A 21,062-nucleotide genomic window follows, 5' to 3' on the forward strand; every position below is an offset into this window, starting at 1 on the left:
CACAAAACTTTTCATGCTTAAAAGTCTAGATAGATTGTTCCCATTACAAAGTTAAGAAAAATAACATTGCCAGAAAATTCAGCCTTTCAGAAATATCCCTAGGTGGGACTACTTTCAAGAAAACACTGAAGGGGCAGAGAAAGCTAACTAATGAGATTTCCATATTAAAAAAAAAAAATTCATGTTCACCAGTAAAACCTGGGCGAGCAATGATAATCAACAAGCAAGTCCTACAACATGCAGAAAATCCCCACTATAGAAACAATATGACTGTGTCTGGAATTTGTCAAACAAGGATTAAAATTTTATTTAAATGTTAAGTTTTTCATTTTTAAGTTACTGAGCCATATACGGGAAAATATTAATTTTATTAGAATCTGAACAAATGTTGCACAAAGAACACATTTTAACAAAATAGTATGGTGGCATAACAGCAACAACAACAAAAAACTGCCAAAGATGTGTAAAAGAAATAAAAGGTGGAAAATGTTAAATATCTCATGATCCAGTGTGGAAAACAAAAAGTCAAAACTTAAAAAACAAGGATTTTAAAAAGCATAACCATAAAACAAGTTAATGTTTGTGCTATCCTAACCAGACACATTCTTCAGCAAAGCTTTAAAAGGCAGTTACAGTTTACAGTATTTGATACTTCATTTCTGACTTCTTCTCAGAGGCTGTTTATGTAATTCAATCTCTCAGTTGAAAAAGATAGTTTAAGTACTGAGAAGTAAGTATTCTACTAATTAAAATGACAAGTGAAGCAAAACAATTGATTAGTGTTTAATGCTATAGTTTTCAACTGTAATAAGGATTTGATACAACCAAAACAAGTCTTAAGTAGTTCAGAATTCTTTCCTAATGCCCAAGGAACGCCTCTGCCCAGCCCGACTGCCATATATGGGAATCAAGAACCTAGTTAACAACAGAGCACTCTCAGGGACACATGTAGGAAGAGAAGACAAAGTAGAGTTTTGAAATTTTGTAACAAGGTAATTTGTCACCATTTCAGACTACCAAATGCCAGAAGTTACCTAAATTATTTAAGTACATGTTCCCATCCTTGCAATTTATTTCTTAATACTGACATATTCATTTTTTCAAACTGACCATATCAGGTTAATAACAGTATAAATCAATTTGAACACTATAATAAAATAGTTCAAGAGTAGGTCTTTGAATATTTTTGTTATACTCTGATTTTTACACAAAGATGCAATTCTTACTTTTTGGTAGCAAAGTCTATGGAATATTAACCTGGAAATGTTTTAGAGATTGTCAGCCAAGACAGGTTTCTGCATTTCACGATTGTCATCTTACAAAGATATCAAGTGTCACACTTTTAAATGTCTTAAAAAACATAATTGTGGTTTTTAGAAACATCAAAAGGCAATAATTTTAAACGCTTATGAAAAAAAGTTAAGCCCTTTACATTCTGATTATTTGAAATTTATTCACACAACATGCCCAATTCAAACTTAAAATGAGGTATTCAGTCGTCCCTCAATATCCATGGGAAAGTGGTTCCAGGATCCCCGTGTGGTACCAGAATTCACAGATGTTCAAGTTCCTTATATAAAATGGTGTAGTCTTTGCACATAACCTATGCACACCCTCCCATATACTTTAAATCATCTCTAGATTACTTAGAATACCTAATACAATGTCAATTTTATGTAAATAGTTGTAAATATAATGTAAGTGCTATGTAAATAGTTTAGGTGAGGGGCAAAGTCAAGTTTTGCTTTTTGGAATTTTATGGAAAATTTTTTTCAAATTATTTTCCATTATGGTTGAATCCATGGATACTGAATTTGCAGATATGAAGGCCCGACTGTATTTTTTTGTCTCTAAATATCAAATACATAGCATACATATAAAATACCATATACAGCTTCAAATTAAATAAATTCACAGGCTTTCTGTTTGATTTTGCTTTAACCTGTCATATAGCACGCTGCCTGGAGTCTTTGGATGTGGCATCTAACAAAAAAAAAGCTGCATACAGTCACTCTCTGTAAGAGAGCTATAAATATGTAAGGTGAAAACACGTTTGTGGACTATTTTTAAAACATGATAAATGGCATTATCAAATATTACTCATGATTTTAAATATTATGTATATATTAGAGATCACCTACATATCAACAATTATATAAGGGAGCACTAGAAAATAAACTTTTATAATGGTCTTATGCAGTATTTAAGCAATTCAAAGTTTTTATCTCAAAAGCCTATGATGTAAAAATCAGAATCAAAGATTTGCTTTTTGAATGCATGGGTTGTAACCCACAGAAAATCTGAGGAAAACTGTTTGGTCAGGATCTTGTTAGTTTAAGAAGCAAAAAATTTAAGAACCAAAATATGCACACCATTAAAAATACTAATTCTGAAAATTATTAGCTAAAAATTAAATCACCCTGTCCAGCAAGTTCCAAAAAAATCACACATTTCAAACATTAAGGCAATTTTTTTCCAACTAAACAGTACTTTATAAAAATATATGTCACTTCAAAACGTTATATACACGGTGACAATAAATTTAGCTAGCTGTACTCTTTAATACATTAATAAAGTGTCACATACTAAAAAGAAACCATGCTAGGTGCTCGCATGGATGTGCAAGTGGAGCTACAGTTTCTAAAGTACAGGTTTTAAAACTGAGCGAAGTGACCGTCCTTCTTTAGTGAGTTCTCGTGTCACACACATACACGGCAATGGGATTGCTTCCTCACGTTTCTCTACAATATTGTAACTGCATTTCTTCAAGTGGTCAGCCATGCTTAAGATGTCAGCAAATTTCCATTCATTGACAGAACAAAATGCAGTACTGAATCGCCATACCTAAAAGAAAATTCTACTTCAGATTTAAACAAGCCGATTTACGAGAATCAAAACATACTTCTTGCTCTAACTGCATACATTTCTAACTGTCAGAGAAACACCCAATATAAAGCTTCAAGGAGTTAGCTACAAAGCTGAAAAGTAGTAATCCATTTGGATACAAATCTGTTTATCAAATAATCATAAAATAAATCACTTACTTGACATGATTTCAATAAAGGTAATAACCAAAAAGAAAAGACAAAACTCAACATTAAAAATCACATCCAACCTGGCTTCTTTAGAATTTTTAAGAAATAACGTCATGAATTCAGAGCTACTTCCTAAAATAATATATATTGTACACTAGTCTTTCATCCTATCCAAACGTCTGTATATACAGACCTATTTAGTCTGGAGATATTGACAATATGAGCGTTACTTTTTCCTCCAAGTGTTTCTCTCATTTCTATGATACCATTTAAAGTATACTCAAAATACTCTAGAATACTGTGCCAAGGTTGTTTTTCTTCCTATTTATAAGTAGTGAAGGCACTCAGTAATACTGAAGAATGCAAGTGCTTCAATTTTTTCAAAATGTTTCTGGAAACTTTTATAGGAAGAGCTTTTTGTAAAATGAATCTTAGTTTAAATCTTAGTTTAAATCATAAAATGCATTTCTGGGGAAAATATTCATCTACCATCCTTGCTCATGTGTCTGCTGATAAAATTAAGAACTACTTTCTCTGCCCACTTAGCAGCTCCAAGCCCTGAAGCACCGCCATCTCATTAGTCCAGCTGTGACTACTGCGGCCCCCTCTCATCTTTACAACTCAAAAGTACATAGTTATCTGAATGTAGGTAATAAACATGAACAGAGCAGGACAGGCCTAGGCATCCTAGCTCAGCTAATCAATGGGCACTTATCGAGAGAACACCGAATCCACGGCCCACAGCAGCAGCCGAGGATTTGAGGGGAAGCCCTCAGCACACACTAGAGCTCAGAACAGAACGGTACGAATTCTGGGTGGCCAGATGCCTTCAAATTCTGTGGCAACAAAACTACTTTTCAGCTGGCAGAAGTTACCATGGTTCAGCACGTAGGGCACTTTATCGCTACACTTCTTAGGTTCTATTAATTACCCCGCGTGGAGTCATCTCCCTGGAGTCAGTGAAGGCCTGGAGAGTAGCTATCAATACACATTATAGATTACAATTCCCCACACCCACGCAACTACGCTAAGAATTAGGAGTTTTTGTTAAGCTTCACGGAACAAATTAGCTGAAAGATTCAATGGGGGCAGACAGCCTCCCTACTTCCAGACAGTTAGTCTGGTGAAACAAAAAACTCAAGAAAAAATGGATCGCTCCCATCTCCTGATGACAAGATAGTAATGGGCCAACTTTGCATCCAAGTATCCATCAAGTGTTCACTTGGTGCCGCTATATGGCAGGTGCTATGCTAAGCAGCAGATACCTGGTTCTCAGCCTCACTTCTTAAGGAACTTACAGTCTGCTGAAAGGAACTGGCAAATCATAGGTGAATTTCAAAACAGGACGGTGAGTGCTCTAGTAGGGGCATACGGAGTAGGGGTACACAACAGAGCGCCACACGAACACAGAGCAGTGCGCCTCCCTAAAGGCTTCAATGGGGCCTGAGAAGGCTTTCAAAGTAAGATCTGAAGAGTATGCAGGATATAGCAAGGAGATGACGATCACAAACTCCAGAAACAGGTTCCCTGGGTTTCAATCCATCAACTGGACAAGTTACTTAACCTCTCTAAACCTCAGTTTCTTCAACCATAAAATAGGGGCAGTAGATTAAATAAACAAAAGTAAAGTGCACAATGTCCAGCACATTGCAAATGTTCCAATGTAGGTACTAGGGACAGCATACTCAAAGGCCTTAAGGCAAGGAAGAAAGTATCAGACAACTGTCAGTAAACTCTATGGCTGGGATATAAAGTGACAAAAGGAAACTGAAGTAAGTAAGGACAAGATTATGCAAAGTCCTACATGTTCCACTAAGGAGTCAACCTCTACCTGAGGGCAATGGACAGACATTTAAAAAGTTTTTAAGCACTACAGCATAAGAACTATATATAAGAAATTATTTATCACTCTATCTCTTCTATAGAGAATATGTTGGAAAGGGACTCGGTCGGAAATAGAAACCCAGTTAGGAAAAGAGAGAACACTCCAGGTGGGACCAACTAAGGAAACAGCGTAGAAACAGTAAAGCAAACCTGACAGGTATGAAGAAGGGAGACAACAGGACTCTGCGATTACCTGGATATGGAAATAAAGACGAAAGGGGGGGGGCCACCCTAACTCCCAAATTCCTAGTTTAGACAATGTGAGAGACGATAATGTCACCTTCTGAGATGAAAAGGGGTACAGAAGTGGAACAGGTTAGACATGTTGAGCTTGATGAAGCTGTGAGACAAGTGGAGAAGTCCAGTAGGTGCATATATGTAATGGTCTAGGGTTCAGAGGAGAAAATGGCCAGATAAACACATGTGAGTAATCTGTATAAATGATGGCAATTTAAACTCCAAAAGTAGATTAGACTTTCTGCAGGAAAAGAATCCTCAGAAAATACATCACCTCAAAGGTCAATAATACTCGTGGGCAAGGACAAAAAGGGGCCATGCTCTGAGTGTCCCATCCCAAATGGCAAAGACATCAAATCATGTAGAAAATGAAAATACACACATAGCCACATATATACAGCAAGTATGAAACTTTCTGCCACCAGAATTCTCTTTTGGAAAAAAAAGATCATGAAATAATGAGTGTGTTCATTTACTGCTCAAAGCTCCAGGAGAACACAGAAGTAGATGCAGAATTCTGAAAAACTGGAGCAAAGAGTAAAAATTAGAGAAATCCTAAGGGTGGTTAAAAAAAAAAAAAGAAGGAAGTAGCCAGAAATTCGAACCCTGTGTGGCCAATGTGAAGTTTATCAAATTTTCTTGTACCTTATAAAATCAGTTTCATAAAATGAAAAAACACCTTCGATCAAAGATTTCTATTGGACAGTGCCTCAAACAGAAGCTGGGCAAAAGATATCACAGGAGGAAAGTGGTGGAGCCAGGATTTGTTCTCAGGTCTGCTTCAATCTCCAGCTCCAGCTTCCCATCTGCAGCACTCCCCTGTACTGTACTAAACCCAGAGTCCTCACCAATGTCAAACCCTGCAGCCCTCATTTCACTTCAGCCTAATACATTTCCATATCCATCCATTTATGTTCTCTAACCCCAAACACTCCACTGGTTCCTTACTAGCAGTAGTAGTTATACTTTTCTCATGTCTCCTTTTTTAAGTTGTACCTGAAACAATCAAGTTCAAAGAAGGAAACTGCTAATGGACAGAAACTGCCAATTACAAGCAATAAAAAAAACCTTCTCCTTGCTTCCTCCACTGTCCAATGTTTCAGATGGAGCCCAAATTAGAGGCTGGTTAACACAAACTCAAGCAAAGGGAGTTGTTACAGAAGTGAATGGGTGCAGGACCCCTCAACTGAAGAAACGGAGGTGGCCTCTGCCATGTGATATTAGAATCTAGTTCTAGGATATCTGTAGTAAACATGTGATTATGACAAACAATTCTAACTATCCTTGCTTTTTATTAATTATCATTATAAAAAAAGTTTGTGATTATACACTGAGTTAGTAAGCTTTAAGGATGGACAATTTCTCAACAAGATTAATTTTATTAATTCAGCAACATTACTTAGTGCCTATTACATGTCAAATAAGGGGTTGATGCAATTGAATTAAACCAACCTTTTCTTTTATCTGCCATGACGAATTTCCTTCTGGATACTTCTTTTTCTCCCACTGCAGTATGACCATTCCACGAGACTGAAGAAGACTGCCACACACATCCCTCATTAACTTGGACACACAAGAGAGCTGGCATAAACTGAAACCATCAAGAAAGCCTGCAATATGTTGCAAGACCTCAAAAGGAAGACTACTTAGATGGTCACTATGTAATCCCAACACACAGTTTCTAGCAGGCTCTACTAATACTGTAGATACAGATGGCTGAACTCCAAATGACCTCAAATGGCGGTCATGTATAATCTTTGCTCCTTGTGTTGATGGACAAAATCTACGCTGAGAATAGGTACAACCATAATATGCTAAGGGACACCTCTGTTCCATCCAGCCATTGAGTCCAGCATGAATGTCACCATGCACATTCTTAAAATGTGAAGAAAATTCTTTTCTTCTAAATAACTGTCCACAAACAAATGTAAACATTGAACGTTGCTTGGGTTGGTACCTAGCGACACATTCCAATACTAAATCCAGCCCAAGTGTCTGAAAAGGACTTGGATTTGAAAGCTGTGGGTTGGCATGATCACAAGCTGAAGCTGAAGCTATCTCCCCAACCATTGTATTTGTCGCTAATATTGCCGATGGAAGAGAAAAAGTCTGAGTCCCAAAGTCAATGTGATAAACATCAACCATGCGACTATCAGATATACCCCTCCCACCCGGAGAATCTCCCAGACAAAACAGTAGCGCTGCTGTGATTAGATCTATTCCTTGGAGGCCCATTGGATCTTCTGCAACTTCCAAATCTGATGTATCTACTGCTTTATCTTCCTTTGGTTTAGACCAACATGAATTAGAAAGAAATTTGAATGGAGGAGGGTGACTGAAAGATAAGACATCCACATTCCTCAGGTCCCCTAAGTCTACTTTTCTCCGACACAAATCTCCTTCATCGTCATCTGCCATGAGGATATGCTGAACTGTGCCATTAGGCAAAGCATTAGATGGTATTACTTCCCTAAGTTGTGCTGCTACTGCAAGTGAACTAGAAGGTTCTAAAGTACCATCAGATGCTACACATTCTCCATTTGTTAAGTTATTTTGTTTGGAGTCATCATGTAAATTCTGGTCTATGACCTCTGTACATATATTTTCCAAGGGAAAGCCATTACATAGAGCAGGAGTGCCATAAGAACTGGCATCCAAGTCACATAAAAAATCACTTGAACCATTTTGTTCAAATTGGGCATTCTGACTGGTGCCGTTATGGTCAACTCCACCTACTGCTCCTATCTCATCCTCATAAAGACAGTCCTGATCTTTTAAGTTTCTATTCTGTAAGTTTTCGCTGGCATTTTGTTCTTCATTCACTTCATTTGGGGAAGCACAAAGACTCGTACTTAACATGCCAATGTCTCTTGTGGCGGTATTCAGGATATCTAAAGCAGCAGCCAAACTTCTGGTTGTTTCAACAGTAGCTTGATAAAGTGCACCATAGGATTCTTCAGCAACAGACACCAAACCATTAGGATGTGGTATTTCTGGGACACTTGATTTAACTGAGATTTGTTCTCTAGATTCTGATACTTTATCAGTTGCTTTTGACATCATGGTGGCTACTTTGAGAGATTCTAAGAGCATCCTTTGGTCTTGAAGGGCCAAAGCCATATCTAGTTGTGCCACTTCATCCACATCTCTGCTTAGATTTTCATACGATTTTCGGTCTGCATAACTAACTGGCCATCGGTTCCACTCCATAGTACAGCACACCACACTTGCAGGACACGTTTCTAGATGTTCAGCAACTTTATTTCGAGCCATTGTAAACGGACATCCAAAGTCACTATTCAAGCAAGGCACTCGTTCAAATGGACACAGAAGTCGATGCTCATCAGCTTTACAAGAATGGAAAACTGCTCCACAAACCAATGGACAACCAATCAAGTCACAGGAAATGCCAGGCTCTGGTCTTGTCATACACCGTCTACTGACACAATTCACGCAGTGAGAATGCTGCAGCTCCTCCTCCATAATGGCCAGTCCAGCTCTGGTTATTGAGATGAAAAGAAATAAGAAGTTAGGCAAAAAGTGGTCGAATTTTAAAAACCGTTTAAGAATAAAAATCAAATCATGAAGGTATAATGGCTTATATTAGGATGAAATATATAAAATAAACATATTTAACATGTTTATTTTACATATAATCAATTTATCTTGAAACAACTTAAGCACTTCAAGGAGCAATTCAAAAGTACATTTTTATATACCATATAACAATATGCCCAAAAGCCCTAACATTTCAAAATATAATACACTAAATATACTAAATTCTAGTATATTGTGTAATATATAAGTGCCAAAAACAAGTTAATGCATATTTAACTTATAGATCTCAGAGAATGCTTTATTTAGCTTTTCCTGTTTTAACTACACTGATTATGATGTACCCACATTCCAGAGATCTCATCATATTCCTCAAAGAGAATAATCTGAACTTCATGAATATACTTAACTAAAACTTTATTAAAGTTATATACTTTTCTTTGTATTCCCTCTAAATACATAAATTCATTTAAGATTTCACCTATTGATTGCTCCCTCTACATATGCCTTAATAAACTCTACAACAAATCAATAGAGTAAGCCTTAATTAAAACATACAGGGAATTTATCCAGAAAAGGCAACTTCTAGCTCCAGTTCTATAGCAGAGGGCAGATCACTTACTTCTGAGGGCCACGGTTCCCACTGGTTCATTACACACCTACTTACTGTTTAACTACCATGTACCAGGCACTGCGTTTGGTGTAGCAATAGAAGAGAAATAGAAATAGAAGACACAGTGACTCTTCTTAAGAAGCTACAGCAAGAGGTCAGAGATGACAATACAATCATGTCACATTTTTGTATGATCAATATGACAGAGAAAAAAATCAGTATGGGTATGGGATAGAAAAGAATTCGCAGTTGTCCTGAAAGATGAGAAGTCTTCAGCATTGGAGGGCAGGGTTAGAAAGGAAAGGAGGCATTTGTTGCTGAAATAACAGCATCTGCAAATACAGAAAAGCAAGAAGGCAAAACATGTTCGGGGAACCTCAAGTTTCCTAGTATCCCTGGATCACAAGGTGTAATGCAGGTAGCTATGAGAGATGAGGCTGGACAGGAATAAGAAGTCATGAAAAATGAGCTATATGTTACTCTAAGGAGTTCAGACTTTGAGTAGTTAGAAGTCACTGAAGATTTTAATCAGAGAAATAGCAGGGATCACAGGTAACTAATGGTCTTTCCTGTTTTTACCAAGTAAAGTTTTACACAAAAAGAAGAGAAAGCATTGGTACAATGCATTGATTTAATCACCATAGCCAAGCCTATTCAATGTCTTTTTTTCTATAATCATCAACTTCTTTATTGGTTTGTTCCTATTAGCATCAAAAGTTTACAAGACTATTTTTCCTTTAAAAACCTAAATAATAAAACAATATCCCCCTTTTGCTACATTTTTTCCCCCTATTCAGTCAAGCTTTCAAAAGAAAAACAAAAAACCAAAAAGCCCTTTTAAGTTCCCATATACTCGTCAGCCCATTAATCTGGCTTTTTTTTTTTACCACCACTCATTAAAAACACTCTACTGAGATCCTCAGTGCTAAATCCAAAGGGCATTTCTTCCAGATCTCGTCTTCCTCGGCCATTATATCATTATGTTGACTAATCCCTCCTTTTTGAACTATTATCTTTCTTCAGTTTTTATGATCTCACATTTCCCCTGGTTTTTCCCTCTACCTCTTTGGTTATTCCTTACTCTTTTCTTCTAAAATATTACTCTTCCTCAGGGCTCCATGTCATTTCTGGCTCATTCCATACATTCTCCCAGGGTGCTCTCAATTTCTCCAAAGCCTCAATTACCACTGTATGCTGAAAACTTGCCCAGAACCCTTGCCCAAGCTTCAGATCTCTACTCGAATATGACACAGGCAACTCACCTCGACAGTTCCCAAATTAAATGAATAATAATTTTCTGGATAAAAAGCCGATTCGTATCCTATTTTCTTTAAGTGCAGAGAAGACTGATTGCTAGCTCTCTCACATATTCTCTTCCATAAATTCTATCTTGGTGCCAGGTGGCTAAGGTAAACTCATTACTCCTCAAATTGCTGTATCTTTTTCTCCAGTCCAGGCTTAATTTTCCTCAAATTCAAATAACAAAATGTACCTATTATTGATAGAACTTTTGTTAAGTAGAAAACACCTGAGTTGATACTATGGTGCTCACTGATGATGCTAGGGGGGTGGGAAAAAAACAAGGTACACATTTAACAACGAAACTAATATTTTTTAATTGTGCTTAAAAATTACAAATTATGAGTTAAATACCTCTGAATGTTTATCCCTACAAATCTTATAACTAAGGACAGAATCTGTAAAATTAAAGACAGACATGCTAAAAGGGTCAAAATAAAAGAAATGACAGACTAACAATGATATTTGTAAATTAAGGGAAGAGAAACTTTAATAAGAATTAAGACAAATTTTACTGAGTGATTAGATTGTGAAAAACAGCTGTAAGCTTTCCTATTTTTCAGCTAGACTGAGTTCATCTCACAGGCTGAAGGTTATAAACTTGACTGTTACTAAGAGAGAAACCTAAAAATACAAGCGGTTCCAACAGAAGTGACCAATGCTCTCAGAACTCTGTAGGAACACTTTACGTTACATGCACATCACATGATCAAACCAGGCACAACACATCTCAAAAAATAACTTAATTCAAAAGTGTTTAAAATAGCAACTGTTACAAACAACTGAGTTAAATGCAAAATAACAACTTTGAAAGGTAGAAGTAGAGGGCTTTCAAGGTTCAAAATAAATAACCTCTTCCACACTATTCCCCATCTGAGCAAAAGAAATGTTTTAAAAAATAAAAACAAAAACATCCACAGCAACAAGTCCACGATATTTATTACATATTGAAGTAGACTTAAGAGAAGGAAAAGGGAACACTATGTACCTATTTTATCCTTCACATATAACATGTCACTTAATCCTCATAACAATCCAGAGGAAACTGAGGTACAGAAAGGCTTAGTGACTTACCCAAGGTCATCTACCTAGTCTAGGACTGAAATCTGTATCTGATCAATGTACATGGACAATAATAGATACCTTCACTTTAAAAAGTTTAAGAAAATAAGGCAGTACTTTAGTAACTGGTGATCCAATTTTAAGATGTTATTTAAGGAATGAAGGTTACACAACTTTGCTTGTAGTTTATTCCAAAACTTAATCACCCTTGTGGTCAAGAAAGTCTTTTTGGTCCTTTCTAATTATAATAGCACATTGCTTTGAACATAAGTGTTTTAAATTATTTTAAAAATAACTTACATTTATAGTGCTCAGTACAAATGTATGGAACAACACTACAAACCTAACCATTCCCAAAACAGCTATACAAAGAAAAAATAAAGTTTAATTCTATTTTAAAATTAAATATATTAAGAAGTAAGTTAAGAAAATGCACTAAACAATACCCAGAGTATTCTGGGGATAGAGCCCTCAGTTTCAGAATTCAAAATTTCCAGATCCATCCTCTTTCAAGATTGCTATTATCAAATTAAATATGCCCACATCAAGTATTTCACAATCACTCATAAATCCTATGAAATGGGTTTAAAATGTCAATCCCTGATTTATCAGTTGACCAGTAACATAGCAGGCCCAGTAGAAAACATGTTGCTATGCTGAGGCTTCAAGTTCAAAATGAGCTTAATTTAAAATTCAGTATTAAGTTAAAAAAAAAACAACTCTTGAAAAGGAATCTTAACATTCCAAGTAACATCTCTATCTACACTTAAAGTTGAATGACTGGAAAAAGTTTCATTAGCCCAGAGAATATCTGTAAATGATTAAGTGCTTTACAATAGTTTCCGTTTTGTCTAACAGAAATTCTTGGCCAACTCATACTCTGTGGCTTACAAGCAATCCATAAAAGCAGTTTTAAGACATGGCATTTTCCCGTACAATGAAATAATGCCTTGTCATTTAAGGCTATTTCTAGACATAAAGACACTGCCCCTCAAAAAGCAATCCTTTATTTTTCCAAATTCATTAAAATACGTAAGGAGATAAATACAGCACTGCAAATTTGCATGATTTTAAAACACACTACATCAAGTCACCCAAATACTCAACACAGCTTGCTGCCTCAGGCTGTTCTTAACGTCTGCCTCCAAGACACACATACTCCTTTTCCTTCCCAGCAATTGCCTCAAATCTTTATTAGCTTAAATGTTACTTTTCCACATACTCAAAGGCAAGGTGTGGATCCCTTCTGTGCTCATTACACACTGCATTTTTCCTTGGTAACACTAGTCACAATTCAGAGTGAAACCATTATGCTGTTTAATATTTATCTTCCCGGGAAAACTATAAGCTCCACAAAGGAGGCAGGACCATCTCTGTCTCATTTATTCTTATGTTCCCTGTGTTCAAAACTATGCCTCAATCAGAGCCTCACCTGTTTAAAAAACACAAATGAAATTTTTATAAAACAAGAAATAACCAAGTGGATTCCAAAACAATTCTTGATTTCATGGAAAACTACATACTTCACGAAAAGATAGAACCTTATAGCTCTATTATTAGTCAACCAAATTGAGTCAAAATTACCTCACTATACCAGCTATAAAAAGTCAGAAGTATTCAAACATTTATTATTCAGGTGTTCCAGGCATTATATATGGAGTAAGCTAAATTGTCCATCAAAAAGTCAAATCAAAGGGAAAAATTTTTTAATTAATTTCAATCTTCCATTGTTTCAAAATCTTAAAAAATAATAATAAAAGGCACAGAAGGAAACATTTACCTGTATATTGTCCCACTACTTTAAGTCCTAAATCAACCCTGCAGTCTGGTTACAGGTTACTGACCATAGAGGCATCAGACTGAAGAAGAAAAGCAGAGGTGGAGGCGTCTGCACGTGTGCAGGTGTCTGCGTAGGTGCAGAGTGAGGAAAGGAAGCTCAAAAAAGGAAGTGGCAACAGCCTGCTTCCTTAATATTACAATACATTCGATAAAAAAGAATTCTACTTAATAAAATGTTGCCGAAATGGAACTATAGACAAACTTGCTCAATCAGTTAACCATTACTACAAGTAAGTCTATGAATGAAATTTCATATTCAGCAATCAGTTTTAACTCCTCCGGAGCAAGGCTCACCCTTCTTGTATACTCGGAGGCACTACTGCGTAGTGAATACAAACACGTGCTGAATGATTTACTGATCAGGTGCATCAGTTTTAAAGACCGTAATAGGGGGCTGGGCTATAGCTCAGTGGTAGAGCACATGCTTAGCATGCACAAGGTCCTGGGTTCAACCTCCAGGATCTCCATTAAAATGAAATTAAAATTAAAAAATATATATATATAAAGACCATTCTAAATCTATAACCACGATTTTACTGGTTTCAAAAAGGGGGGTGGGGTGATTAGGCAAAATGGAAAATGCAAGCTCATTAAACTCCCAACTCAAAGCACATACCCTACTGGTGAGTCCAAAATGTCTAAATAGGTTACACCAGTATACATTCTTTTGTTAAATTTTGGTTCTGACTTTTTATTTATAGAATGATGACCTAATTATATGGAATTTTGTTTTCACCCTTCCAGTTATGATATAATCAAAACATACATCTTCTATTTCTAAACATGGTCATGGGTAGCTTATTCCAAACTGAAAGTTCGAACTATTTGCCATTGTTCTCCGCTAAATAAGCAAATGCAATTACTACAGACTTACAACCAAAATTAAGTAATAAATATTAATGAATATGTAATACTCACAGCAGAACCTATTTGAGCTGATACCCAGATAAAAATAATCCACCCAAATGGTGGAACTCAGCTTATTAAAATGGGCTGCATGGCATAGGGGAATGGGCTTTCAAGGAATCTCAGCTTTGTCATCTTGAGGCAATTACTCTACTGTGAAAACAACCTAGAACTCTACACAGGTGGGTTATAATTACGAGTGTGTCCAGTAGCATACAAACGTATTCCTCAGAAAACGGATGTACTTTATTTCACACAATGGCCACATGTACCTGCACATACCTTTACATATAATCATTTTATACCAGGTCATTTACACTTAAAAGTAATCATATTAGGAACTATCTAATGCTAACTCATTACCAACTCGTTAAAAAAAAAAAAGCACCCTTTCTGTAAAAGCTTTTCACAGACTGGTTTTGAGGCATGCTTAGGTGCATTTACCTAGCCACCTCCAGTGTAAAAACCACTAGTCCAAGGCCAATCTCACCTATTTCATTAAAATCAATTTCAACTCAAATAATATTTTATAGAGCCTTCTGACTGAAGACTTTGACATCAACAAATTCTACATATACAATGTCATTCCACAGCATGCACTAACTCCTTTTAATGAAATAAACAGTTACGGTAATTCAGATGATTTACCCAAAAACCATACAGAATAACATTAAGCTTATGCCATTAAAAGCCACATTTTAGTAACATATTGTATTAAATAAATAGGCACATTAAACAATGCCTATTTTGGTGAACAGTACTGTTCTAATTATATACATTATCTCAAAATATGTATTATTTTTCTTTAATAGCATATTTTTAGGAGACTGTGTATTTTCTTTAAAAGTCTCCAAGGCCAAACATGCAGAAATACTGGATTGAAATTAAATACCTAGTACATTTGGAATGCGTAAGTTTACCTGTATCGGAAACTACAGTTCTCTGATAATACTCACAAAACTCCACCCACTAACATTTCCAAAATCACAAAAAATGCTATGTCACCGCATTAACGTACCAAATAAAAACAAACTGGCGATTTAAAAAGTTAGCAAAACACCATGTTATCCCCAATTAAACTTCTGTAGTAAGAAACAGTGACTAAGCGTAAAGAAGAGTGATTCAGCGAAAACTGCATACTGAAAAACTGAACCCTTAGAAAAATCTTACACGTACATTTTATGCTACTCTTACCCTTTTGCCGAGTCAACAATGGGACTGCTTTGGAAAAGCTTAATAAGTATAAGCAAACGCAAAAATCTGTTAATATAATTTACTAAGTCTCTAAAGGATACAACACAGATTGAAATGTAGCAAACAAATTAAAGTTTAGAAACCTCGGGCTTTTGGTATTTAAGGAGTTTTAAGTTAATCTAAACTATCAGAATGCCCATAAATAACTTCATCTTGGGTCAGAGCCAACAACGTAATTATGGAATAAAAGGTCAATTCCTTCCCAAGCATCTTTTATCTGAGCCTTACGACAAGGCTCAGAAAGAAAAACAAGTGACAGGGAGAAGGGAATGGAGTACTAGAACCATGGTAAACAACACGCTGCTCCTTCTCTATTCTCTAAACACACACGTTAAAAACGTACTCAAGGGGATTTGCTGTGAATCCAGCGTGCACTCTGTGGCCCCCCTTCCAAGCAATGCACTTCCACGAGATACTTGTAAATGGTCATATCCCTCAGAGCGATAAACTCAGGAAGTTTTTCTTTAATAAGGACTGAGGCTAAGACTAAGATCCTGTCACTTCCATGAATGGAAGAGTTACCAACTTCACTCATCCCGTGGAGACAGCCGATGATGCCTCCCAATCTTCCTTTAACCCATCTGTCCCCAAAGAACGCCAAGTTTCTAAACGGCAAAAGGAAAGAGAAGCCGGGTTTTCGAGGTTCTTAAGGTTTCCTAGGTCCAACTCCTGCTTCACCCCTCCGCAACCCACAGACGCGAGCCCCGGTGACACAGGGGCCGGTCCTCGGCGTTTGGGTCGCCATTTGCTGACAGCCTCCCCCGCTGGCCGGCAGGAGGCTGGGCGCGGACGCCCTCTGCGCCGGGACGGCCGGCCGGCTGAGAACCTGCGGGGCCGGCGCGAGGCCGTGTTTACTCCGCCCCAGGCCCGGCCCGCAGACCCCCCGGCCGCGGGCCTCCCACCGCCCGGCCGCCGCCTCCGGCCGCGGCACGGCCCGGGCCGGGCCGGCCTCCCCCGCGAGCCTCCTCGACACTCACCGGCCGGCCCGGCCGAACCGCGGCCCAGGCCCTGGCTGCCGTGGCCGCCGTACCCGGCTGCTCCGCGCTGTCCCAGCGCCGCTCCGCGCCCCGCACCCCCGTGCAGCCCGCCTCCTCCTTGCCTCTCTGCCCCGGCGGGCCGCCGCCTTTCCTCTCCACCTCCTGCTCCGGCTCCTCGGCCACCACTCCAGCCGGCCGTGCTCTCCGCGCGCCCCGCCCCGCCCAGCCCAGCTCTGCCCCGCCCACCCGGCGGCCTCGGGGCGGTGGCAAGCCTGGCGGGGGCGCGCACGCTGAGCTCGGCGGGGACGCGCACGCCGCGCATCGACTTCCCCGCCCCTCCTCCCCGGAAGCGACGTGGCGGAGAGTCAGGTCTGGAGAATTGTCGGCTCAGCCCGTCCGGCGCCAGGTTCCCATTGTACCCCACGTGGCTCCTGCCCAACAAGTCTATCAAATCCTATTCGATTTTAGAGTTTTATTTTCCTGCAAGGCATCCTAGACATGTAGTTTTGGAATTGAAGAAACAGGCCCAAGTAGAGTGACTTGTTTACCTCCCTAAATTGTAGGACAAGCATATCTCTTAACTGGGTGCAGCGGGCTTCCTATTAGGTCATATGTAGGAGGAAACGGGGCAGCTTTCGTTGAACCTTTGATGATCAGGTCTTCCTGCTGGCTAACTCATTGTGCCCGTGTCCTGTGACTTGGTGCCTAGATTCTTGTAGGGCTCTACCTCCGCCGGGACTGAGCTCAGCCCCGCAGGATTCGGGCGTCGCGAATCTTTTCTGGAGCCCTGGCGCAGCAGCCCGCCAGGGTCTGCTTCTGTGAGCGACTGCGGTCCTCCACGCAGACCATAGCAGCGGGGTTGTCACCATAGGGAAAGGCGACCCGATATGGTTGGAAAGGTGGCTTGAAGGACTGAGGATTGAAAGAGTATCATACGGCCATGATCAAAGAATTGGCGCCCATACTCCCGCTACTGCCACCACACCTTGGTCTAACGCCAAGGAACAGAAAGGACAGTGATTCCGAGTGCTGGGTAGTAGGTGTCCCTCACCCCCTCCCCTCTACCCCAGTGTCCGTCCTGTGGACTCCTGTCCAGTCCTAACACAAGAGAAGGGTAAAGAGAAGATGGCTGTAATACTGGCCTTGCCGGTGGGAGCAGACACAGGAAAACACGGTTTTGTAATCCTTTTTGTGACTAGGTGTTTACCCACAACTGGTAAGTCTTGGGAATGATAGATCACACATAGTTTGTCATGCTGAGAAATGGCTCTTAGGTTTTAAGATTTTAAAGAAAGATTAAAAAAAAAAAGCTGAGAATGGAACTTAAATTATTATCTTTTTATTTTGCTAAAAAAGATGGTAAAAAAATTGTATCACTCATATGAGTGCCTCATTTCCTAAATGAAAGGAGATTTTAACACCAATTATTAGCAAGGACATAATCACCTACTAAAGGTTAGTTCTTTGAATAAATAAATTTAGCTTTTTGAAAAATTCAGTCTGTTTTTCTTATTTTGTCTAATTTGGCTGCAGATGGGCCACGTTCCTTCATCCAGAATTTGAGAGTCTCTGTCCAGAGAACTGGACAGAATAGATAATGAAGCAGGCAGGTGACCCTGTTGGAGAAGGTTCAGGTACTGCTACACTTGCCCTACTCTGATCACTGTCCCAGGCTGAGTCACAAGTCTTTCCCGTGCCTCAGCTGCCTCCCTATAAAATGAAGGGGCTAGAACAGATGATCTCTAAAGCCCTTTCCAGCTTTAAAAAATCTCATGATTCCATGTTTATACTTACTGAAACCTGGGGCTTTCTAAGTCACCTAGCTGACACTGGGTCATCCCTCACCCCCTCAAGCTGAGTTTTCAGGCTATAAACCTCGCAGTCTTCTTTGCCCCCTCCACCTCAATAATTTTCCATATCCAAGCAATAAAAAATGAAATGAAATAAAAAAACCCTTCTTCTCATTTTCCACAATTTTCCTGTTACCATCCTAGGCAAATTTGAACTTCTGCTGTTGCCTTACCAGTCTTTCCTCCTCCAGTGCTTCCTACCTCAAACATACCACCAGGATGTTCTTCCTAAGACATCCATTTCATCTTACCATTTCTCTGTTCATATATCTATGATGGTTATCTAATGCTCATGGGGTAAAGTTTCAACTCCTGTCTTCAGTTGCTTGAAGAAAATCTTTCATTCTCACCTGATTAGTTTCCTTCTTTTCTCCATCAAACCCTATACACAGTTCAATTCTGAGTCACCTGTGCTCATGCTCACGCCTGAACTTCCTCCCTCTTAGCTGTGCAGCTCAGATCCCGCGTCCTCCGTGAGGGCTTCTGTAGTACTACCTACTTGCAGCACTTTGATGTGTGCTTCACGCCACTGTTGCCTGCTTCACAGCTGTATGTCCGCTTACAGATCATCTCCAAACCCAAGGAAGCGTGTTTTCCTGTTGTATCTCCCTTCAGTATCTAGCGTACCGCCATGTACGTTGTAGATGCTTAATGATTATTTGTCATTTTTGAAACAAAATGTGTGCTTTTCTCATTTCATCGTATTCCCATTTACGTTTTCTGTCCCATGGTCCAATTCCTCAAGGAACCTTCTCTTTTAAGAAGATGTATCTTAAACTTTAGTGACAAGCAGAGAGAATGCCAGGAATCACAGGTTTCCTCAGATATGCTCTCTTCTCTACCATAGTGTATTTAACATGGACTTGCAGAGCAAAGCTATTATCTGTGTGGCTTAACCACCCAGAGGCATGACAACAACCCTGGGAATTTAAAATAAAAAAGAAAGGAAAGGCAGTACTAAGTTCGATCTACCAACAGCCCTAAAAAAGGAGGGCCTTGCAGCACCTCAGGTCACACGCTGCAGGCCGTCTTACAGAGGCTTAGACAAGGCATAGCTCCTAGTGGCTTTTTCTAGAGGCCATTCTCAAGGTGGGGAAGGTGTAGGAACCAAAAGATTAAAAATAACACCGAAAGTATAAGTACAAAGCCTGGACCCAGACTAGACCGTAAGAGAGAGAAGTGTCAGAGAATGCAAATTCAGCTGCTGAAGGATGCAAATTCACCAACCAGACAAATTGCTCTTCCCTTTGTTCAATGTCAGGCAAGTAGCATCACTGTTAAAGTAGGTTTTCTTTCCCAGTTAGACCAGCCTGCACTCAGGTAGCCCAGGGACCAAAGCAACAGACAAGTCAGGACTGAAGTTTAAGTCATGTGCTAATTAAGGAAAGCGTCATTGGCCTGAGACAAGTGTGAGAGGGTTGGGGCTGATTTGCAGCTGTGAAATCATGGGACAATCAGAATTACCAGCTGGACTGCGGTGGGGAATACCATTCCTCTTTTAGGATATGCTCCTAAGGAATTGTAAGAGAGAAAGAGCCAGCTTGAATCACCTAATTGCCAGAGGTTAGAATCTAATAGCTGTAATTATATTTCCTGTGTAAAAGAATATGACAAATAATATATAATTATAAGGTAATTTATTTTTAAATGTTCTTATTTTACATTTTTATTGAAGTATAATTTACAATATTGTGCTAATTTCAGGTGTCCAGCAAAGTGATTCAGTTATTTTTTTCAGATTATTTCCGTTATAGATTATTATAAGTTATTGAACATAGTTCTCTGTGCTGTACAGTAAATCCTTATTGCTCATCTATTTTATGTATAGTAGTTTGTATCTGTTAATCTGTAAACAACCTGTGAACTCTTCCATAAATATATTGATAGCTCTCCCACCAACATATTTTTCTGAGTCTTTTGTTTTGTGTGTGTCATTTTCTTTTTTAAATTTATTTTTACATTTTAAATGGTAATTTAGAAACAGCCTGCCAAGAGTAATGTTTGTAACCCCAAGTCAACCTTGCAGTTTTACATCAAGGGAATATGTACCAAGGCAGCTTGGGATGTTGGGGAAAGGAGAAGACCCAGGTTTTGTTCCTATGACCATGGACTTGTTATAGAACATTGTTAATAATATCTATCATGTGCATTTCAATATTTCACAATTTGAGTTATTATAATCAGATCCATTAATATAGTCCCTAGCATACAGAATATATGTCTATTGACCAAATAAAGGAACAAATGAATAATTCTATTTCCCAAAAGGCTGGGAAACATGTTAATATTTATATTTTAGGTAGCTACCACTAGGTGGAACTAGTTTGTGCATGAGCAGATAAGCAGGTGGCTTTCTCTCAGGTGGGGTAATAATGATGCCTTAATCAACTGTCTACAAATGTATATGTAACTGTTAATCTAACAGCACATCTTGGGGATGATATTTAATTTTTATGTATAAGTGTCATATTATTCAAAGAAATTTGATATAGATCAGACCAGTTTTAATCTACCCACTATATGGACTCACTGTTCAGCCCTCAGACTCACT

General features: G+C 38.7%; 1 protein-coding gene across 6 annotated transcripts; it reads right to left on the reverse strand.

Annotated features, from left to right (window-relative positions):
* Positions 1-349: 349 nt before the first annotated feature.
* On the reverse strand, positions 350-16,864 carry FBXO30 (F-box protein 30). Of its 6 annotated transcripts, XM_072965986.1 has the most exons (4): positions 16,211-16,627; positions 10,587-10,791; positions 6,609-8,655; positions 350-2,844 (listed from the first exon to the last, which is right to left on the reverse strand). In XM_072965986.1, exons 3-4 carry the CDS (start codon positions 8,637-8,639, stop codon positions 2,641-2,643), a joined length of 2,235 nt encoding a protein of 744 aa, XP_072822087.1. In that variant the 5' UTR covers positions 8,640-8,655; positions 10,587-10,791; positions 16,211-16,627; the 3' UTR covers positions 350-2,640. The 6 variants fall into 6 exon arrangements, with proteins under 6 accessions (XP_072822087.1, XP_072822085.1, XP_072822084.1 ...); XM_072965984.1 differs by lacking the exons at positions 10,587-10,791; positions 16,211-16,627 and adding an exon at positions 16,784-16,864; XM_072965983.1 differs by lacking the exons at positions 10,587-10,791; positions 16,211-16,627 and adding an exon at positions 16,662-16,864.
* Between the last annotated feature and the right edge of the window lie 4,198 nt (positions 16,865-21,062).

The sequence above is a fragment of the Vicugna pacos genome, chromosome 8, assembly GCF_048564905.1.
Source record: "Vicugna pacos chromosome 8, VicPac4, whole genome shotgun sequence".
Classification (NCBI taxonomy): Eukaryota; Metazoa; Chordata; class Mammalia; order Artiodactyla; family Camelidae; genus Vicugna; species Vicugna pacos.

What these genes read in the sequence shown, in the direction of transcription:
- FBXO30 (XM_072965984.1), bottom strand. Translation starts at nt 8,639, where the DNA reads ATGGAGGAGGAGCTGCAGCATTCTCACTGCGTGAATTGTGTCAGTAGA. An exon ending in CATGGCAGATAAAAGAAAAG is followed by an intron (nt 2,845 to 6,608) that starts GTTGGTTTAATT and finishes ATTTTCTTTTAG; the next exon opens with GTATGGCGATTCAGTACTGC.